The sequence below is a fragment of the Castanea sativa genome, chromosome 4, assembly GCF_040712315.1.
Source record: "Castanea sativa cultivar Marrone di Chiusa Pesio chromosome 4, ASM4071231v1".
Lineage (NCBI taxonomy): Eukaryota > Viridiplantae > Streptophyta > Magnoliopsida > Fagales > Fagaceae > Castanea > Castanea sativa.
The window spans coordinates 34,987,597-35,010,277 of record NC_134016.1 but is presented as its reverse complement, the minus strand read 5'-3'; the positions used below and the strand labels follow the sequence as shown (position 1 = coordinate 35,010,277).

Sequence of the window (22,681 nt, the reverse complement as noted above, 5' to 3'; positions counted from 1 at the left end):
ATGAATTTCATTTGTCCATTTTTCTAATGGTTTGTAGGCTGAAAGTCAAAACATTAGAGCTAATGTATTTATTAATCGGAAGAGGGAAAAAGTGAACCGGAAATATATCCCAACTGTAGACAGGAGGCGCCAACTTTCTCCCGGGTTCTTGGAGGATGCTCTTGATGAGGTCAGCTCTTACTCTTACAATGAATCGGAAATAGATGAAAAAGTTAAACACTTGCCTTTTCCCCCTTCATCTATGGAATTTTATCATTTGACTGGTACTTTTCACCTTGGAGACCACAAACATTGTTTTAGGCATGGAAAAACCTATAGTCTTCATCTTTCTGTAGTATTCTGGAGTATTTTTCTATATATGTCTGTCCAAGCCTGAACCAATTCTCCTAATTGTGCACCAATTTTTAGGATGATGAGACAGATTATTATGATTCAAGACGTTCTCGCCGCCGCTTTGAGGAAGATTTGGAAGTTCAAGCTCGAGCTGAGAAACGCATTCTAAATGCTAAAAAGGTCTCATGACTTGATCTCTGAAGTGATTCCCCCCACCCAAAGAAAATGTGATTATTTATTTTTTCTGCTAAGACAAAGTTTCGCTTTTGGTGTTCTAGTCACAGGGACCAAAAGACATCCCTCGCAAGTCATCTCTGCCAACTGCTAAATCTTCTCGACGCCCAGTGGATTTCTCTGACAGTGAACGAGAGAGTCCGAGTATGAAAGTGATGGGGAGGAAGACGAGAGGTCTCCCCCACGTAAAAGAGCTGAGGAGCCGGTGCAAGAGTATGAAGAAGAGGAAGAAGAGGAAGAACATGATGAACAAGAGGCAGAAGTGAATGAAGCATCGGAGGAGGAAGAGGAGGAGGAGGCTGAGGTATGCCTGTTTCTTTGATTAATCTAAAATTTCCATACTACATGTTTCAGCTAGGCTCTCTGGTATGTACTCTTCCAATTGAGGCTCAAGAGATTATTTAATTAATAATTGTTGTTCTATGATCGTGCTGTCTGATGTGGGCACTTTTTGTTTTTGATATGTCGGATGCCTTTGGAAACTTCAAATTTCCTGAGTAGTTTAAACTGTCTATTTTAGATGTACTGTTGTGTCCATAACATACTTTAAAGAAATACCATTGATTGTTTTAGGACTCTAATATTTCTCCATGCTTGCTGTAAAATTTGAGTATTTTTTATATTTGTTCAATGGGATTTGACGTGTCAATAGACACCAGGTGTTATGTTTCATTTTGCATCTAATCTGAAAATTCCTTAGCATGCATCCTCGAGCAGCACTGAACAACTCTTGACGAGTTTTGGTCCTAGTGTGAACTGCTTTGGTCTAGTCCTCTGAAAGGGCTGCCAAAGAAAATACAAGTAGAAACTTTGACAGAAACAGTGATAAATGCACTATGCATATAATTCATGTGGCTAGGGAATGCAGCTTTTTCTGGGGAAGCTAAGAGTTCTTTGGCACTGATGATGATAGATTGGTGCTATGACACTGTCCAATGTCATATAATTAACAAATTATCTGCTCTAGGTGGTACAATGACGTTAACTCTGAAAGGAAATGGTTGTGCCAGATGGTCAAGTTTTTCGTCCTTATTTATTGCAATTTGTAATACATATATGATCTCTATTTGGGTGATCATCCCTAAGATTCTCATGGTGCAAGGGGATTGTATAAGAAAAACAGAGAGCTAGAGAGGAGAAAAGATAAGCTGGAGAGAAAAGACTGATTGGTGAATTTCTATATTTTCGTATATTGAATCAAAACTGATTTGTACAATATGTATATATATACAAGAACTAACACCAGAAAACAATATAACTAATCTGCAACTAACCCCACATTATACGGATCCTAATCTAACACCCAATTTCAACTAATCCCAGAATTACATGTGTCCCTATATACATCTTCTAATAAACTTAAAACTAAACTACAAGTCGTATATTAAAACTCAGGTCAGTCATATAGCAAGCTAATCTTCCAACACTACTCTGTTTCAGGAGATATGATGTTGCTGCATTGGTAGTCTTGCAAATAGGAAGGTGGTTTAATGCACCTGGATGACCTTCTTAAGGAAGGAAGAGTGGCAGGTTGAACTAAATTTGGTCCTTGAGAAGGAGATAAAAGACCAGGTGCTGTAGAATCTGGTGAAATAGGAATAGAAGAACTAGAAGTAGGTATAGAGGGTTCTGATATGATAGAATTTGATATACCAATATCTAAATTTCGATTAGATGCTTGAATAGGACCAGAATTAGAATAAGGAACATCTAAAGAAGATGTGAGAGGTTCTGAAAACATGGTATCATGTGGAATAGCCACATTAGGACAGATATGAGGAAGTGAAATGGAAGTATGTGGTGAACTTATTGAAGAAATGAAAGGGAAAACAGTTTCATAGAAAGAAACATCCCTTGAAATGAAAATTTTCTTGGTGATCAAGTTTAACAACTTGTAACCCTTAACACCAAATGGGTAACCAAGAAACACACAAGGAATTGACCTAGGGGAGAACTTAGACCTATTGTGAGCCAATGTGGAAGCAAAACAAAGGCAACCAAAAACTCTTAAGTGATGATAGGAAGGAACCTTGTCATAAAGCTTCTCAAAAGGGGTTTTATGATCCAAAACAACACTAGGCAGCCTATTTATGATGTAAACTGCTGTCGAAACACAATCTCCCCAATAACAAAGTGGTATATTAGACTGAAACTTCAATGCTCTAGCAATGTTTAAGATATGTTGATGCTTTCTTTCCACAACTGAATTTTGTTGTGGAGTAGCAACACAGGAATGTTGATGAACAATCCCATGTTGAGCATAAAAATATTTGAGGAAAAACTCTTGAGCATTGTCAGTTCTAAACACTTTGATATTAGTGTGAAATTGAGTATGTATCATTTTATAAAATGAGATCAGCAAAGGCCTAGTTTCTGATTTGGATTTCATTAGGTAAACCCATGTAGATCTTGTAGCATCATCTACAATAGTGAGAAAATATTTAAAACCATCATGAGTTGCTGTGGCAAAAGGTCCCCATACATCACAGTGAATCATATCAAAAGCATGATCAGATAAATGATTAGAGTTAGGAAAAGGTAAACGTTTGTGTTTTGCAATTGGACAAACAATACAATCTTTATTTGAATGAAAAGAGGACATATCAGATACACAATGTTGAAGTTTATCATCAGAAGCATGTCCTAATCTAAGATGCCACAAGTAAGGCTGAGTTACAATAGGAACATGGGAGACAGAATTGACAAAAGACTTCAAAACTGACTCTAGGATAGTAGAAGCTTCTGAAATGGATTTGCAATTGACTGAATCTTGTAGCAGGTACAAATTACTATGAAGCTTACCCAATCCAATCATTTTCCAGCAAGTAAGGTCCTGTATGAAGCAATAGTTTGAAAGGAAAACCAAACAACATGATAAAGACTTGGTTAATTTGCTTACTGAGATTAGATTGAAAGAAAAAACTAAAACACAAATGACACCCTCAAGAATTAAGGATGAAGTGACCTGGACTGTGCCTATGTGTGTGGCTAGAACTTTTTCACCATTAGGTAAATGCACAAAAGAAGATATTGAATTAGTGATCTTAGTAAACAAAGAAATGGAATGAATAATGTGGTCAGTGGCTCCTGTGTCAAGAACCCAAGTTTCTTCATTGTAAGCTGTTTTGTTTGAAGGATTTTCAGTAAAAATTGAATTCTTCAAACTAAGACAAGTTGAATCCTGGAAAGAGGCACAAGAAATACCTGATAGTGCTGAATTTGCTGAGTGAATGGCATCAGGGGTGGCTAAAGAAGATGCATGAGAGCTCAACAAAGATAGCAACTACTGGCATTGTTCAGATGTGAAAGGAAAAGAACTTGGCTGTGATGCAACCTCAGATTGACTAGAATCACCATTAAGACTCACTTGATTGGCCATGGACACCTTGCCTTTTTGCTTATATCCTAGTGGAAAACCAATTAACTTGTAGCATTTCTCCATGAAATGACCAGCCTTGCCACAATGACTGCAGATAGGTCTACCCTTTCCTTTTGTATTCTTCCCACCTTGATTAAATCCTTGAGTCTTGACTGCAAGAGCAGTTGCATCAACTGAAGGCCCTCCATTGAAGCCTAAAGCCCTTTCTCTTTCCTCTTGTATTACCAAAGAGAAAGCCTTGTCAATTGAGGGACTTGGTTCCATCATCAAAATCTGTGTTCAAACTTGTGAATAGACTTCATTCAAGCCATTAAGGAACTGCATTAAAGAGTCTTGATGATGAAACAGTGTGATCTTATCATTCACACCACAGACACACTTACCACAAGAACAGCACGGTAAAGGCCTGAGATTAAGCAATTGATCCCAAGAAGCTTGAAGATCAGTGAAGAAAGAAGTCACTGTTGCATCTCCTTGCATGATTGTTGAAATTTGCTTTTGGAGTTGTGAAATCCGTGGACCATTTGCTTGCAAGAAACTATTCTTTAATGAATTCCAAACCTCCATTGCAGTGTTTCTGTAAATCACACTTCCAGAGATGTGAGAAGAGACTGAATTCAATATCCATGAAGAAATCATGGAATTGTTCTTTGACCAAGCAATCTTTTCCAGAGGTGTAATGGCCATGGAAGCTGTTATAGTGCCATCCACAAATCCTAGCTTACTCTTTGCATCTAATGCCATACGCATAGCCCTAGCCCAATTAGGATAATTGTCTTCTGTCAAGGGCTGTGTGACAAGAATTGCACCTGGTGATTCTCCATGGTGCAGAAAGAATGGACTCCTCGGATCCTCCATTGGAGAGAGCTCACGATGAGTAGTGGATGGAGAAGATGAAGTTTGAGAAGTCTGATCTTGGTTAGCCATTGACAGAAACACAAAGCTCTGATACCATATAAGAAAAACAGAGAGCTAGAGAGGAGAAAAGATAAGCTAGAGAGAAAAGACTGATTGGTGAATTTCTATATTTTCGTATATTGAATCAAAACTGATTTGTCCAATATGTATATATATACAAGAACTAACACCAGAAAACAATATAACTAATCTGCAACTAACCCCACATTATACGGATCCTAATCTAACACCCAATTTCAACTAATCCCAGAATTACATGTGTCCCTATATACATCTTCTAATAAACTTAAAACTAAACTACAAGTCGTATATTAAAACTCAGGTCAGTCGTATAGCAAGCTAATCTTCCAACACTACTCTGTTTCATTCCTCTGCCTCTCTGCCTGAACTACCTCTTCACTTCTTGCTTGCATCTGCCTTCATCTTGCTTGCATCTGCATTCTTCTTCTTGTTCTTATTTTTACATTCATCCAAATTTTGACAAATTGAGTCAGATGAGGACTCTCCTCCAAGAAAGACTACATCCCATCGCAGAATGGCAGTTGTTTATGATAGTTATGAGGAATGAAACTTGCTTCTGAAAAGAATTCCATAAGTGAGTATCTCATTTATAATTTTGTCATGCTTGCTCTCACAGTTGAAACTGTTGGAGATGGAGAAAGTACATAATTGCTTTTTGTAAGAAGAGTTTATTGATTTCATGGAAAATACTTGCTTGAATAACTGTTCATTTCTTTGTCTTGATTATAAAATATTTTGTTTTTTGCATGTTTTTTTCTTATCATTTTTTTGTTTCATAGGGAACTATGTAAAAAATAATATATCTCCTTGTACTAGGTAAAAGTAAAGGTTGTATAATTTAGCATATGGTTTTTTTTGTGAATTTCTTTTAGGGGCTATGATTTTGAATCATATTCTTACATTGTTTCAGCTGAACATTTGAGACTGAATCAGAGATGAACCACCTTTGCAATTGGGGTTGGGATAACCATTGCATATTGTTCATAAGACTATTAGTTGTAGCCAAAGAAAATGGTGGCTCCCGTTTTCCCCCATTTTCAAAGTTTGTTACTCTTAACGTGTCTATGAATCTGAATAAGGATTTGTATTTTATTATGTAGGAGGAGATGTTGTGAACTGAATCAGTGTTCTCCATCATTTTTTCCCCTTTTTTTTTTTTTTTTTTTTTGAGGTAACTCTTACTATTTGTAATAACTACTAAAATTAGTAATGGGTACTTTGTGATGGTCGAAGAATATTGTACAAGGCTTATCGTTATTTTTATTATTCCGAAGTATCTGTGTTTTTTATTTTTATTTTTTATAATTAGTTGGAAGTTTGTCAAATGCAATGCCCTTGTGTATCCAGTGACGGCAGAAATCAGCCTCTTTATTTTGGGTACTTTATTTTTTTGAGATAGTTAGATAGTAGGGAGGAGGGTGAGGTAGAGGTGGAGGTGGGATTCCAACCTGTCACAAAGGATGCTATTACTTAAATCCCGATGAAAAAAACTTAATTGAAAAAAGAGAAATGAATTATCATAGATTTGTGAAGAGTTTTACTAACGTATGTCCAGTAAATTATTTTAAGAAATTTTTATGAAAAAATAAAAAAAAATAAAAAACTATTTTTTTTGACAATTTTATCAATTTTCAATTTAAAGTTTCATAAAATTGGTGATTAATATATGTTCTAAAGATATCCATTAACTGAACCTATGTGTAAAGAAGAAGAAAAGATAACGGGGCATGAAGACATAGGAAGGAGTGTTGAAAGTGGGTAAAAAAAGTTGTGGACTGGAGGGTGGATATAAAAAGCATTAATTCAACCACAAGCTGTTTGTGAATGATGTGTTCTTTGAAATTTGTGTGAAAAAGGGCTAAAAGTCTGGGACCCCACTTTAGGGCAAAATGTAAAGAGAACTTTGTGAATTTAGGATTAGTGGCAAGTGATTTCTTGTGGTTTTGGTTTACAAAATTAACTCTGAATTAAGTAGTGGCAAAATTTGTTCTTCTATTCAACTTCTGTTGATTCAGTGGATGAAAAATATTCATCTCCATGTACCATCCACCAATGTCTTACAACCCAACATGAGCCATAAATAAAACCGAAAACAGATCCTCAAAAAAGAAAAATAAGAAAAAAAAATCGAAAACAAAGCAAAAACTTGAAGTACCAAGTTCCTGGCCATGTCTCTGAAAGTACCAAATTTTTTTGCGTCTATATGGGTCTCCCTTCAAAAGTGAAATATTGACAGGTACGGTATGTATTCTTTTTTTTCCATTCAAGTTTAGGTTTGTTTGTTTTCTTGTGCTTGGCGTTCTCTTTCTTTGTTATGCCAACTTAAGATGTAGTGAAAGAAAATATATAATGCTAGGTTCACAACATTTTCACAACAAATTTTATGTGGCAAGTTGTTACCTTTTTGCCTACTAGTATTAACTTGCTACGTAGGATTTGTTGTGAAGTTATTGTAAAAATATTGTGAATGTAGTGTTTCTCATTTTTAATTCCCCTCAGTTACTTATTCTAACCCCCCCCCAAAATTGGACAAGTTTGGGGGAGAAGTTCCACTTATATTAAAAAATTTTAAATTGTAAATACAATACCTCTCTTTACTTAATTTTTAAAATTGAGTAACATACAGTTAACGCCCCTAAGGTTTGGGCTAATATTAGCTTGGTTCAAAACCCACCAACTTGATCCCTAATCACCGTGAGAGAGATAGGAAAAAAAATGAGTAACGATTTTGGGTCCAAGTTGGGTTTAGGGACTAAGTTGGTCCATTTTGAAAAGTTTTGGACATGACTAGCATTAACCCAAATCTTAAGAGTGTTAACTGTATTTTACCCTTTAAAATATCCAAATAAAGAAAAAGGTAACCGTTTTCAATAGTTAATTATGTATTTAACGACAAATTTTAATGGAATTTGAAGAAATTCCTGAAATGAATGAATTTGAAATTTAGATAACTCAATTGAAAAAAAAAAAAGTTAAAGGACTTAAATGAATTTCAGTCAAATTTAGAGGGTGAATTTTCATTTTAGCTCTCTCTCTCTCTGTCTTTCTCTATATATATATATTAAATTGTAATATTTATGAGGTTGGACTTTTCAAGGAGATAAAAGTTATCTTTATCAGATGAGAAAGGTATAAGTTTTTAAATGTTTTTTTTTAATTTTATAAAATAGAGGATTTATTTATTAATTAAGGAGCACTGTTACAAATATTGTCAATTGGGCACTCGTGAGGAGTGCCTAGTTGTAAAATATCACACACATATTTTACATAAACAAAATTTGGACATTCATTATATTCTCTAACATTGCATTGATGCTCTTATCCCCTTTCTGCTAGTTCATCTGCCATGTCATTTGCTTCATGAAAGACAGTTTTTAGATATCCAATTAAAGATATTTCATTAAGCATTATACATATTTATATGAAAAGATGTAATTATTTAAAACCTTAACGTTGGAAAAAGAGAAATTGAATTAAGTTTTTCCTTACAGTGATAATTTAGTACTTTCTCAACTACTAGCAGGATCATATTCTTTAATCTTTTGCAAAAATAAAGTATAAACACATACATTTTTTTTGGCAAGGAGTTGAGAATGCTATATTTCATCAAGGCCAAATCCCTTATATAGATGCTGGGCCTAATGTGAGTGGATCGGTGTATAAGGTGGAGAAGAATGGAGGGTTGGTTAATAAAAAATCAGATGTTTTGATCCAAATCTATGAGATGATGATGATGTTGAGATGGATGAAATGGATAAATAAAAGGTTTCCTTAGGTAAAGGAAAAGTGTGTAGTCCTATGCATCCCTAAAGTGTTTCCTTGTTTTAAGTACTGCTGAATGACGAAATGCAGTGCGGAGTTCCTCCCATGTATTGTCTATTGAAATATATAAATGGCCTTTTTTTATTATATTTTTATTTTTATAATTAGCTCAGCTTATTCATTTGGTTATTGAAATTGTTACTTATTTTTGTTAGGAAAAAACTTGTTTTACAAAACACATTGTGTTATAACGAGACACGTTTTCAAGTTATAAAAACACAGTGTGTGGAACTGTGTAAAACAAACACCACATGGTGTAAACTGTTAATACTCATTTACAAGAAATGATTGGTTTTGAATATTTTAGTTTGGGTGGATCTTAGATTAGCCAACCCTTAACCCTAAAATTTTGGGACTAGAATTGTTAAGGGCTTATTTTTGCGGGTTGGGCTATTAGTGAACTAAGGTTGCGTTTGAAAATATGAATTTGGATTTGGATTTGAGTTTTAAATCAATAAATTATAAATACCTTGTTTTTAAATCCATTGATTTTAGATGCTATTTCTAATCCAATGATTTTAAATCTCTTAAATCCTTAGTGAATTTATCAAATCTAATGATTTTTTAAAATTATCCAAATAAGGTATTTGAATTTTAATAACTTAAATAAAAATCCATATGCTCAAGTCCGGCAATCCAAATGCACCATAAATATATTTATATTTTATACAATCATTTGCCCCTTAGGTCCAATAAATGAGTACCAGCTGGTTGGGCTAGGCCTACCACAGTTTGTGGCAATCCCAACACACTTAATCTGAAAAGTAATTACAGCGGCCTAATCCTTTAACTAAGCATAAAATGAGAACCTAATTAAATAGCACCTATCTGTCTCATGTTTGCACCCAAAAGAAAGATAAAAACCTCTGTTTCTACTTCTGTGATTCCCAGAAGCTATATATACACACACACAAGGGACAAGGGATGTTAAAAAGGAAGCAAGGAAAATTAGCCATCTGTACATTCTTCATTTTATTATCCTCAGCTATTCCACTCATTAATTGTTTCAAATCATCATACTTGCTTTAAGTTTTGTTTCATTAGACCTTTTTTTTTTACTCTAAGCTTTCAAAAACGAGTACTGAGTTGTGTTGCCCCACTAGCTTCCAAGATCCATACTTGGATAGGGTTTTGGGTGAGCTCTTCAATTATTTTTGGTGTTTAAGACAGAAGATTCGCAACAAGGATTGAGCATTTGCATTAGCTTGTGCAATAAATTCTGTTTACATACTTTTTAAAACACTTTACATTAGATTATCTATTTTACACTATATTTCATTAAAATATTAATTTTTCTTGATTTTTTTAAATTGTTTATCTTTCTTCACAGTTCACACATAACAACCATCGTCCACTTTCTTCCTTCGTCCTCGAGGAATGTAAAGAAAGAATAAGCAACTAAATGTAAAATGAATAGTGCCAGTGTGAATTTACACGATTACTATAGCAAATTTGTAAATTTACACAGTTATCATAGCAAATTTGTAAATTTATATAAATTGATGTGAATTATTTTTAGGTAAAACTATGTAAATTTTACACATTTTTCTATTATACACACTGTGAATGCTAGAGTGCCATTTGTTGTATATATAGGTATATATATGGATAAGTTGTAATAATGATGTTTGAGTTTGGAGAGTATTGTTTCATAAAGTCGATAAAGTGAAAATTCAAATTCTAAAATTTTCTAAGTGAAAATTCGAAATTTAGTATTTTCGATTGGTCGAAACGTTTGCTCGATTGATCGAAATGGTAAGGAAATCTATCTTGGAGTCTTTGCTTGATTCAATCACTATTCGATTCCTATTCGATTGATTGAAAAGAACTCTCGACTGATTGAAACTCAAAATAATTGAATTTTCTAGTGACTGTTCAGAAAGTTTGAAGAGGTTTCAAGCCTTGTGAACAGTTTTATAAAACATTTTAACTCTCTATAAGTGCTTTTTGATGAAATATAATCCTATGGGTATAAATAGAGGTTTGTGTTCACTTGAAATCTTGTGGTTATTCTCCAAAATTGTTATCTGTAGAACCCAACAACTTAGTTGTATCCTATAAACAAATTTGTGATAACCCTTTAGTAACAAAAGTGTGAGGACAAATATTGTCTAAGGGTAACACTTTTGTGTCTCCAAATCATCTATTTTTGTTTGTCTTTTGTGTTGTCCTTATTCTTCCTTTATTACTTTGTGTATTATTCCCAACACCATTAATTCTTTGTTTTTTCTTAAAACTTCATTGTTGACAATTGTTTCCAAGGAAACATCACTGAAAGTATGCCTGTTTCTTTAATTAATACTAAATTTCCACACTACATGTTTCAGCTAGGCTGTCTGATATGTACTCTTCCAATTGAGGCACAAAAGATTATATACTTTATTATAATTTTTGTTCTGTGATTGTGGTGTCTGATGCGGGCACTCCTTGCTTTTTTAGATGTCGGAAGCCTTTGGAAACATCAAATTGCAAGAGTTTTAAACTGTCTATTTTCGATGTACTGTTGCGTCCACATTCCATAACATACTTTAAAGAATTACTAGTTACGTGAGTAATTCTAGTTACATGAGTTTAAACTGTTGACGAGTTTTGGTTAGGAATGGCAACGGGTCGGGTTCGGGCCGGGTTTTTGCATACCCGGACCCGACCCGCGGGCCAAGACCCGGAACCCGGACCCGGCCTGATTATTAATCGGGTTTTTTTTTCGGGGCCCATACCCGTCCCGCCGGGCCCCACGGGTCCCGCGGGCCCCGTTTATCTTCTTGGGCCCAAATCTAGCCTAACAAAAAATTTTTTTTTTTGAAGCCCATTAAATTTTTTCCCTAAATTCAAGCCTATTCAAGCCATTTAGGCCACATTATAGGGCAACCAAATCAAACCAAATTATAAGTTAATTATAAATCAACAAATCACAACTAAGATTTTAAATCAACAAATCACTTAAAAAACTACAAAATAAATCCAACAAGTCTAGGAAATTACAAAATGTCTTATCCTCCAACTAACAAATGAAAAAGACTAAGAAATTCTTACAAAATGTCTTATCCTCCATAACCGGGTTTTTATCCGGGGCGGGTTTCGGGTCGGGTTTCGGATTTTTTTATAAAACCCGGACCCAACCCGAACCCGCTTCGGGTTTTTTTTAAAAAAAAACCCATACCCGACCCTATTCTTTATCGGGCCGGGTAAAATCTGGCCCATTAGGGTCGGGCCGGGCCGGGTATCCGCGGGCCGGATCTAAATTGCCATCCCTAGTTTTGGTCCTAGCTGAACTGCTTTGGTCTAGTCCTCCCAAAGGGCTGCCAAAGAAAGCACAAGTAGAGCCTTCAACAGAAACAGTGATAAATGCACCGTGCATATAATTCGTGTGGGTAAGGGAATGCAGCTTTTTCTAGGGAAAAAGAAAGAAAGAAGAAGCTGAGAGAAAAAAAAAAATGACGTGAAGAAAAAAAAAAGGAGCCTTTGGTCTGACTTTTGAGTGCGACAAGTCTCTACAATGATTCCTATTTATCACTTGTTATTATCAAAATGCCACTTAACTCATAACTCAAAATTTGAAAAAACACCAAAAAGTTGTTCTCAATTCTCATACTCATAGCTCAAAATAGTCATGAGTAATGAGAATTGAATAAGACAATTAACCAAACAATTCTTGTACCGGTAGAGCCCACAAATTTTAAGTTCTGGTCGTTGAAAACTGAGTTTTGAATTAAAAAATTTGCTAAATCAAACACTCTCTAAGAGTTCTTAGGCACATATATTGATAGATTGGTGTTATGAGACTGTCCCAGATAATTAACAAAGTACCATTAGTCAAAGGTTTGATGAATGTAGCTAAAACTTTACTAATGCACTAAAATGAAAAAGATGCCTTTATGAGTAACGAGAATATTCTTGCCTTGAAAGCTTTTAGTAACTAAGTGTAATTAAACAGGTTGATTAATTTGCCTAGCTTGAGCACCCATTAAACATGCATAACAAAAGGACAATAGCTAAAGTTTAAGTTAGTTGAGTAATTAATATAACATATATGACCACTTAACCTAAAAGCATATATTAACTACTCAATTCTGTTATTTTTATGTTGGAGTAAACACAATAATAATAGAAATAACACACACAAAGAGAAATAAACACTCTCTCTTTTAGGAGATTCAAGTCTTGGCTAAGACTTGTAAGTTGTAATCTTTCCTTTGCGCACGTATCTGACCCAATTCATATTAGTCCATTAATAACCACAATTAAAAAGAACAAAATAATCTTTCTCATTTTTAATGTGAGATTAAATATTTTCACTAACTCCTCATCTTCCATATTCATTTTCACATTTTTACATTTACATTGTAATATGTATTCATTTTAATTGATTAATATTAAAATGCTCCAACACTCCATCATAATAAAATCTTGAAGTCAATTTCAAGAGTCTTTCATCAATTCTATCATAATAAAATAGGTATGTTGCAGAAGTTTTTTTCTTTAAGGGTCCGTCCGTTTGGGGTGAAAATAGGAAGGATGGAAAATAGAGAGAGGAAAATAGGATGAAAAATATTTTTTTACATTGTTCGGTTGGGGAAGGAAAATAGGAAGAAGAGAAAACTTGGGAGAAAGTTTTCTCTCCGGTCCCACATTTTTTTTCCCTCCCAAATAGGGAGGAAAATCTAGGACGAAAAGTGCTATAGTAGCACTTTTACAAAAATGCCCTCTTCCCACCTATTTTTTTTTCAACGTTCTCTTTTCTCTCTCTCTTTCTCTTTTCAACGTGACCTGATCTATTTTTTTTTCAAAGTGACCTGATTTTGTAACCACCTTTTTGCTGGTTACAAAATCATTTGCCCAATTAAATTTATATGTATACTATTATAATTTTTACATTATAATAATAAAAAAATAATATAAATTTATATATATAACGTGATAAATTTTATATTATTTAATAAGTACAAATAAATCTATTTCTTACATATTATATAACAAGGGTATAATAGTCAATTTATATAAATTACACTTTCCATTCCTTTTTCTCTCCAACCAAACAAAAGAGTTTTCCACCCTCCTACTTTTCCACCCCTCCAACCGAACACACAAGAGGAAAAACTAAATATTTTCCATCCTCCCACTTTTCCATCCTCCCAAAATTTTTTATCCTTAAACTTTTTCACTCCTCTAACTGAACGGACCCTTATAGTACATTTACAGATCCAATAGGTACTGATATATACACATACATGAGCTAAAGAAACGGGAAAGGATCCTATGACTCATGGGAAAGGCAGCATCTGTGTGATTTGCCTTTGTTATGAAATCTTTCTCAATTAACACTCCTCTCCTTTTCAAACTATCAAATATTAAGGTTGCGTTTGTTTTGGGTGTAAATGAATTTCGGAAAATATTTTACACCCAACAGGGTGTTTGGTAGGGCCTGTAAAATAAAGTCAAATAGAAAATCATAAACTTTGACCGTAAAATAAGCCCTTTGACCCGGAAAATATTTTACACTTCTATTTTACCTTCAAATATTTTCCGAACTCAGACATCGGAAGAGAGAGAGAGAGAGAGAGAGAGAGATTGAGCTCGTGCCGTCGAGCTCAGACCGCTGCCCCAAGCCCAGATGCATCGCCGAGCTCTCGCCAACGAGATCACGCCAAAGAGCTCACGCTGGCAAGATCGAGCCGCCGTCGCCCTCTAGATCAAACTCTTTTCGTCTCAATCTCGGCGCCGCCTAAAGCCTGCCGTCGCTAGACCGGTCTAGTCGCCCATGACCCACCCATGACTGATCTACCTCTCCTTTTCCCACGATTTGCGATCACTTTCTCTTCCTCCTCCCTCTCTCAGTTTGACCAAACGGTTTTATTTTGAGAATGGTTTTGTTACTTTAAAAGTTTATATATTGCAATTTTTTATTATAAAATTTGTTTGGAAGTTGAGAAAATGACTGAGAAAATGTGAAAAACTAGTAGAAAATTTACAATTTCAAAATGTTACCAAATACTTGAAATTATTTTCTAATATAATTTTTAAAATGTGACCAAACACTTAAAATTATTTTCTAATATAATTTTTAAAATGCAATCAAACACTAAAAAGTATTTTTCTTTCCCAAAAATATTTTCACCTCAAAAAATATTTTCACCTCAAAAAATGTTTTACACTGAAAACGCAACCTAAGCCTATCGCCTTTACTTAAAAAAAGAAAAAAAAAAAAGTTCTATATGGTCCACCATGATAAACTTTTGCTACTACGTACAAAGTAAAGAAAACAAAACCTGTCGGGCTGTCAACGTGGCATAATTCAAGCCATACGCTGGCATTGAGCAAATCAACAAAATGACCGACATAAATGTGTTTTACGATCAAAGCTTTGATACCACCCACACATTTGGTGCGATAATCACTCCATAAGTATAAATACTTGTGGAGTGTGAGGGTCAAAGGCCAAGGTTCAACTCTTCAAAAGGGAGCTTTACACACATTTACACTTAGATTAGACTAGAATAGAAATTCTATCTTAAAAAAAAGAATAAAAAAAAAAGAAAAAAGAAAGATCAAAGCTTTGATAATCTGTGGCCTAGGTGTCATGGAGAGGCAACCAATACATGTGCTAGTCATCAAAATTTGTTTTGATGCTATCAACAATCTTGACCTCCCATGCCCCTGGATTCTGCTCACACTCCGTTGTAACATCCTTGCTCTGGTGGAATGTTTCTCATCTAGTTTTTTTGTTTGGGTTAAGAGGTCCTGCAATAGTGTTGCTCACAAAGCAGCTAGATTTGCAGTTAGATCTTGTTTATCTTTTTTCTTCCATAAAGATAATCTGCCTCCTGTTTTGTTGGATTGTTGTAAGGCAGATTATCCAAGTGGTTCTTCATTTTTCCAGTAATGAGTTTGCAGATTATAAAAAAAAAGGTGTCCTGGAGAGGCAACCAATACATGTGCTAGTCATCCCATTTCCAGCACAGGGTCATGTTGCCCCTCTAATGAAGTTGTCACACAAGATCGTTGATCATAGGATCAATGTCACATTTGTTAACACTGAATTCATACATGCAAAACTCACAGCTTCAATGGCAGTGAAGAGTGAAGAGAAGAGCCCAATAAGACTGGTCTCAATCCCAGATGGACTAGAACCTGGGGATGATCGAAATGATACTCCTAAGCTGATGGAAAGTGTTGAAAAAGTGATGCCAGGCCATTTGAAGGACTTGATTGAGAAAATTAACCAGTCAAATGATGATGATCAGATCAGTTGTATCATTGCTGATACAATGGTTGGGTGGGCACTAGAAGTTGCTGAGAAGATGGGAATTAAAAGGGCTGCAGTTTGGCCTGCTGGACCGGCAAACTTGGCCTTTGCATTACATATTCCGAAGCTTATTGAGGAGGGAATTATAGATATTAAAGGTAAAATCTAGCTCGCTGCCATTTATCAATTCCAACTAGTTTATGTTATCAAATAGATTTTGCTTTACATGTTGGGAGCTTATTGAATAACTCATGATCAAGCATCTTCAATGTTTAATATATGGAACAGGAAAGGAGAGGAGAAATAATTAAGGATAATAAGATATATATTGTCCACAGAAATTATTATTATTATTATTACTATTTTTTGAAGGAACATAAATTTAAAAATGTTATTATTCATCTATTATCATAAAATATATATTATATAAGACGATATTTTTGTTAATTATTAAGATTAGGGTAAATTATGAATTTAGTCTATAATATTTCAAATGTGTTAGTTTATTCTTTAACCTTTTGATATTATGTCAAAATAATCCATACAATTAAATAGTGAATAAAAAAATATATATATATATATATATTTCTTACACAACTAATGGTTAAGATATTAAATTTTATGCTATTAAAAGCTGCCAAATGTCCTTAGTTTAAAAAATAAAATAAAATAAAATATTTAGAATTAGTTTATTTTGGTAATTTTCTTTTCTTTTAGTTTGCTTTCCCAGGTGCAAACTAGGATTAAAAACCCATAATTCATTCATTCAAAACTCAATATCCTTCATTTTCCCACATTTTCCCAACAACCAAACAAGGAACCTGCCGTTTAAACAATCTAGTTGGGATCTAATTCTCTAATTTTTATGACACCGATCCTATATTTCCATCTACTCTTATCTTATGTACATTGATTTGACACGTTGTTTGTAGTATGTAGTCTCTGTGCTAGCTTTTGTTGAGCCACTGTGGGATAATTAAAATCACTTTATTTATTTAAAGTTTTCTAGCTACAAAAATTATGTGACATTATTTTATTAGACAAATTAAACACATGTAGTAAATTACTAAATTTATGTGACACTTAATGGAAAATATGGATGGAGGGGTTAGGATGTAATATTCAAAGACTTTCAAAATCTAGGAGTATAATTTGTATTTTAGCCCATATATAATTATACGCAAGGGTACAAAAAGGCTAAAACATTTTTTTTTTGGTGGAAGTAGCAATGTGGAGCCTTGGTTTAACCTAAAGCCTTACACAAATCCGACCTTTGTGATTTCATCTTGTAACCTGATCGATTTTAATAATTGATACTCATTGTAACTTATGAAGTACGGATTTGGATACGGTACGGGTACCACACAATGACTCGCTAATTTTTGAAAAATTAGGACTTGAATATGCATATTAATTAATTATTAAATATTGTTAAGCAATTAAACATATATCAATTTAAGAGAAATAAATGATAATAAAGTGAATTCCGAATAATATATGATGTTTAGAAATTAGAATAAAAACCAAGGATAGGATCTAAAAGAGTAAATAAAAGAAAACTAGATAAGTGTTCAAGATTAATACTAAAAAGAAATAAAAGATAAGTGTCCCTCTCGTATCCTGCAATTAAAAAAAAAAAAAATAGGACATGGCTGGGTCAAGGGTGCAAAAAGTGTTCCAAATGTGTCTTGTGTCTGACATGGTATGGTACCCCAAATGAAATGTCTGTACTTTCTAGACTATAATTTAGTAGAAAACCAATTCACAAACAGAGTAGTCCACTTGACTAATAGTTAAGTCCACAGGTGGATTTCCTTCAGATTTCCTTGAGGTAGGTTTAGGTGGATTTGGTGTCTATTGGGTCGGTGGAGGCTAGTTTGAACAAGTGTAGTTTTACCGTGGATTTAATTTACCCAAGTTGGGTTAAGTTTACCTAGATTGGATTTGAGTTTGGGGTACTTTTATATTTAGTTGAGGGTATGTTGGACATTGCACTATAGAATGTTCTCGGAATTGAAAGATTTTATTAAATTTAATTGAGGGAATAACGAAATAGTGGTGTTTCTTCATTTTTGAAAAATAAAAAGGGGAGATTGGTTGGTTTCAAATATAGAAGAAGAAAATTTTTTTTCCCTATAAAATGATAGCCTTTTGACTGCTTGTTGATTTCCTCTAGGGTTGCCAAGCTTTTGAAACCCTCATTTTCCCACTATAGTAGTAGAATTATTGAACACTCACCTTCTTTTTTATTTTATTTTATTTTATATATTATAAAGCAATCCAACACCAAACAAATCCTAATAAATTAGGTGTGATCTTCCCTAATCATATTCTAATTAAATTGGGAAAAAAGAGGGAATTGGAAGGGATCTTATCATGGTATGTTCTTATCCATAAATTTTCTAATTTGGCCTTTTATTTATAATATTTAACAATTAACTATGGGTCTGTTTGGATAGAACTTATTGCTGAAAACTGAAAACTGAAAACACTGTAGCAAAATAATTTTAAAATGTGTGAATAGTACCGCGGGACCCATTTTTAATGAAAAAGTTGCTGAAAAGTGAAATTTGTGGGTCCGTGAACAGTGCACGGATGCACTGTTCACAGAAGACTGGGTCAACAACTGCGGCTGGAAAAAAAAAAAAAACTGAAAACGCTGAAACGCAAAACGCAGTTTCAGTGGAATCCAAACGCCCTCTATGTATCATACACACACACACACACACACATGATTGGTAGACTGGTAGTTGGTACTTGTTTAATGTTGATAAAACAAAATAATTGAACCATTCTATAGGAACTCCAAGAGAAAACAACTTGATTTGGTTGTCAAAGGATATCCCAGCATGGAGTAGCAGTGGTTTGCCTTGGAGCTGTCCAGGAGACTCAAAGACACAAAACATTGTTTTTGAATTTCATGCTTTCAAAATGAACCATTATGTCAGACTATGCAATTGGCTTCTCTGCAACTCATTCTATGAGCTTGACTTACCGGTTTGAGATTTAATTCCTGGGTTCATACCTGTTGGCCCATTACTTTTGGGTAATGAATTGGGCAATCATGCCGGAAGCTTTTGGCCCCAAGATTCAACTTGTCTAAGCTGGCTTGATAAACAACCTATGGGTTCAGTCATATATGTTGCTTTTGGCAACTTAGCAACCTTCAGCCAGCAACAGTTTGATGTAGTAGCACTTGGTCTTGAACTCTTAGTCAAGCCATTTTCGTGGGTTGTCCGATCAGACATAACAGATGGAGCACTTGCTGAATTCTTGCTTGTGTTTAGAACAAGACTAAATGATCGTGGAATTATTGTTGAATGGGCACCTCAAGAGAAGGTGTTAGACCATCCTTCTATTGCATGTTTTCTAAGCCATTGTGGATGGAATTCAACCTTGGAGGGTATAAGCATGGGAGTCCCATTTCTATGTTGGCCTTTCTTTACAGACCAATTCCATAATAAGAGTTACATATGTGATGCTTGGAAGATTGGTTTGGGGTTGACCCCAGATGAAAATGGGCTTATCACCAGGCATGAAATCAAATCAAAAATAGAAATACTGCTCTCTAATGATGGTATAAAAACTAATGCACTGAAACTGAAGGAAATGGCTAAAAAGAGTGTAATTGATGGCGGATCTTCATTTAAGAATTTCAAAAGCTTTATTGAGCAAATAAAGCATTAAGGGTGCTCAAAAGAGTTTTTTTTTTTTTTAAGTGTGTTTTTATACGGTATATGTTATGATTTGTTGTTCTTATCTATGTTTTTTTTTCATTGTTCTTAATTCTTATCAACTTTTAGGTAATAGTTTTTTATTTTGGTTTTTATTACAAGACCTTTTTTTTTGGCTTGGAAAAACGCAAAGCAGTGAAGACCATGAAAATGAATATAGGAGTATTTTTCTAATTTGAAACTAGTTTCAACAAGAAACCAAACCAAAACCTCCTCCTCCCCAAAGAGGGCGAGAACAAATGTATGGTGTCTAGGATTTTTGAGAGAGTGAAATATGTCATTTTAAAAATGCTTATGGTGAGTGAGTTATGGCCCAAGGGAACATATTGATAGAGGTTGCTGAGTTTCAATATTTTTGTCACAAATGCTTATGACGATGTTTTTAAAAATGTCAAATGTCGCAATAGACCTATTGCGACATTCTTGAACGTCACGGAAAAAAAAAAGCTGCGATAGGCCATTTGTGTCTACAACGATGTTCTTTTGGTTTTTTGCGATGTTTTGCAAACGCGACCTAAACCCAGTTTTCTTGTAGTGACTTGATAAGAAGACAAGTTTAAAGATTACACACTTTATTAGCCCTAAATTTTTCTAAGTAAAACAAACTACAGAAAATATAAGATTATACTAATAGTAATTTATATGCAGCAATGATAGGTTTTACTTTATGCCCAAACCCTATGTCTAGATGCTTTATCTAAATTGAGTACATTGATAATAAGATGTAATGCTCTAATGAAAGTTTCTCTGTAACTAAGAGACCTCCTCTGGCTTTTCTTAAACAGTAATATTGTGGTCCCTTCTCTTTAAAGCTGACGGACCTGACGATCTCGCTTATAAACGATACCATAAAAGCTGGAGGGTCCATTCCAAAGCTGACAGGTCCATCCCAAAGCTGACGGGTAACCCTCAAGATTCTTGGTGTGTTTATGAGACGACCCAAAGACATAGACGGAATGAGTAGCTCACAACTTGAAGCTGACAAGATATAAGGAAATATCTTGTGCCCCACGATAAACCTTAATCAAAAAGATTCCTACAAGGAAAGGATTCCAGAGGATGCACGAATCAAGAAAGATCTCTCTCACATGGAAAGATCTTCTAAGTCAAGAAACAAATATCAACCCTATGCTACTATAAAAACCCCAAGACCCTCACAACCCAAGGTACGCATAATTCACTCTAGCTCTAGCACTCTAGAGTTGTGAAAATTCTCTAACTTGACCGTCAGAGGGTATTTGGTTGGTACCACACCGATACTCTTTGTAAGGTCTTCTTTTTCGCTTTGTATTGTGCAGGTCTTGTAGCACGTGTCGACCGTGTAGCTTACTGACGATTCTCGGTATCATCATTAACAAAAACTTAAATTTCTAATAAAGTATGTTGTGCCTTGTTTTTCGTTCACCCAATTGCTCAAATTAGTAATTGGGTGTCTATATAAAAGTGATTGTTCACCACTAATAATCAATCACCTCAATATGTTATGAAATTGGGTATCCTTAAATTTATTATTTTCCCCCTATTAGATCAGAACACGATGCTTTCAAATGTTGTGTAATTTCTTTTTTGGAGAAATGAATAAGTGAACTTTCATTAATCAAAGATAGTTAATAAAAGCATTTGTTAATCTTGATGGAACAGACTCCATCTAGGCTTCAAAATCAACATCCAAAGCATAAATTGCTAAAGAATAGGTCATGACATTTCCTTGCCGTTGCACACGAGTAAAGCGAAAAAGTTTGAATGTTTGGGCTAACTGTCTTGATTTTTTTAATAATATGGCCATAGGTTGTATTCATCTTTTTTTAATTTTAATCAGTGTTAAGTTTGTGAATATCCACCTCAATTGCAAAATTAATTTACTTGCCTTGCAGCTATATAGCTTCCATTACTTCAATCGATGAAGGTTGTGCTAATTTTTGGCTTATTGTTGCTACTGTTTCACCATCTAAGTGACCGTTTGGATCCGGATGATAATTGCTGCGTTGTGCGTTTTTGCGTTTTCTCCTCTCTTTTTTTTTTTTCCTCAATGTCCATGAACAGTAAACTGTACTATTCATGCACGTTATTTCATTGTGCGGGAGACAATTTCACTGTTCATGGGACCCACAAGCACTTTATTCAAAAAAAAAATTAAAAATGGGTCCCACAGCACTATTCACTCATTTAAAAATTATTTTGCTACAGTGTTTTCAGTTTTCAGCAATAAGTTCTATCCAAACGGACCATAAGTCACGAATTATCACCCCAATACTAGCTTCAATCAATAGTGCTATTAAAGGCAGGGACGGAACCAAGATTTAAACTTAGAGGGGCCGAAGTTCTTTATTCAAAGATTTTAAAAAATTGGAATATTAATATTAGAGGTTGACAGCATTGCATTATTAACATTAATTTATTAATTATTATTTGTATTTGTATTTTTTTCTTTTGAAAAAAATCAATAATAAGATTTTATAATCAAGATTTTCGTAAGTCATGGAGCATCAATATGTGGCATATCCTCGGTGGAGTCATTTGAAAGGAGCATAGAGCTCTCAAGTGAGAGGGAGAAATTGGGTAAAGGTTATTGGCTTTTTGTAATTTTTTTTTTGCTAGGATTTGTAATTGATTTGTTGTTATTGTTTTTGCTTAGACTGGATATATGATTTGTCCAAATATTTTTCTTATTATCCGGATATGTGAATTTATTATAGATTTTTCTTGTTATCTATTTGTTGAATTTCTTGGGTTAATTTGTAAATTTTTTAGGTTGGGGAGGGGGGGGGGCAATTATATAAATTTTAGAGCCAAAATTAAAATTCTTTTTGTTGATATAAATATATACTAGTATATTTTTTTTCAAAGGTTGGGGAGGCCATGGCCCCCCTTTGAGTAGTTTCGTCTCTAATTAAATGGGGTTCTAATTAGCTCAATTGATAAAATTTCTGATGATTAAATAAGAGATTTGAGTTTAATTTCCGTCTACACTAAAATCTTATTGATGTCTTGGTCTAA

The 22,681-nt window shown here is 34.3% G+C and overlaps 1 protein-coding gene and 1 pseudogene across 1 annotated transcript; both read left to right on the top strand.

The window, feature by feature from the left end:
* On the top strand, positions 1-866 carry LOC142632777 (protein LEO1 homolog). The gene is made up of 4 exons (XM_075807118.1): positions 1-13; positions 60-169; positions 409-513; positions 612-866. Exons 1-4 carry the CDS (start codon positions 1-3, stop codon positions 831-833), a joined length of 450 nt encoding a protein of 149 aa, XP_075663233.1. The 3' UTR covers positions 834-866.
* Positions 867-15,254: 14,388 nt separating this feature from the next.
* LOC142630880 (UDP-glycosyltransferase 83A1-like) lies at positions 15,255-19,728 on the top strand (annotated as a pseudogene).
* Positions 19,729-22,681: the final 2,953 nt, after the last annotated feature.

Bases quoted from the DNA above. Each gene is read 5' to 3' on its own strand.
- LOC142632777 (XM_075807118.1), top strand. The intron at 170-408 runs GTCAGCTCTTAC...ACCAATTTTTAG, and splicing joins TGGAGGATGCTCTTGATGAG to GATGATGAGACAGATTATTA. The intron at 514-611 runs GTCTCATGACTT...TTGGTGTTCTAG, and splicing joins GCATTCTAAATGCTAAAAAG to TCACAGGGACCAAAAGACAT.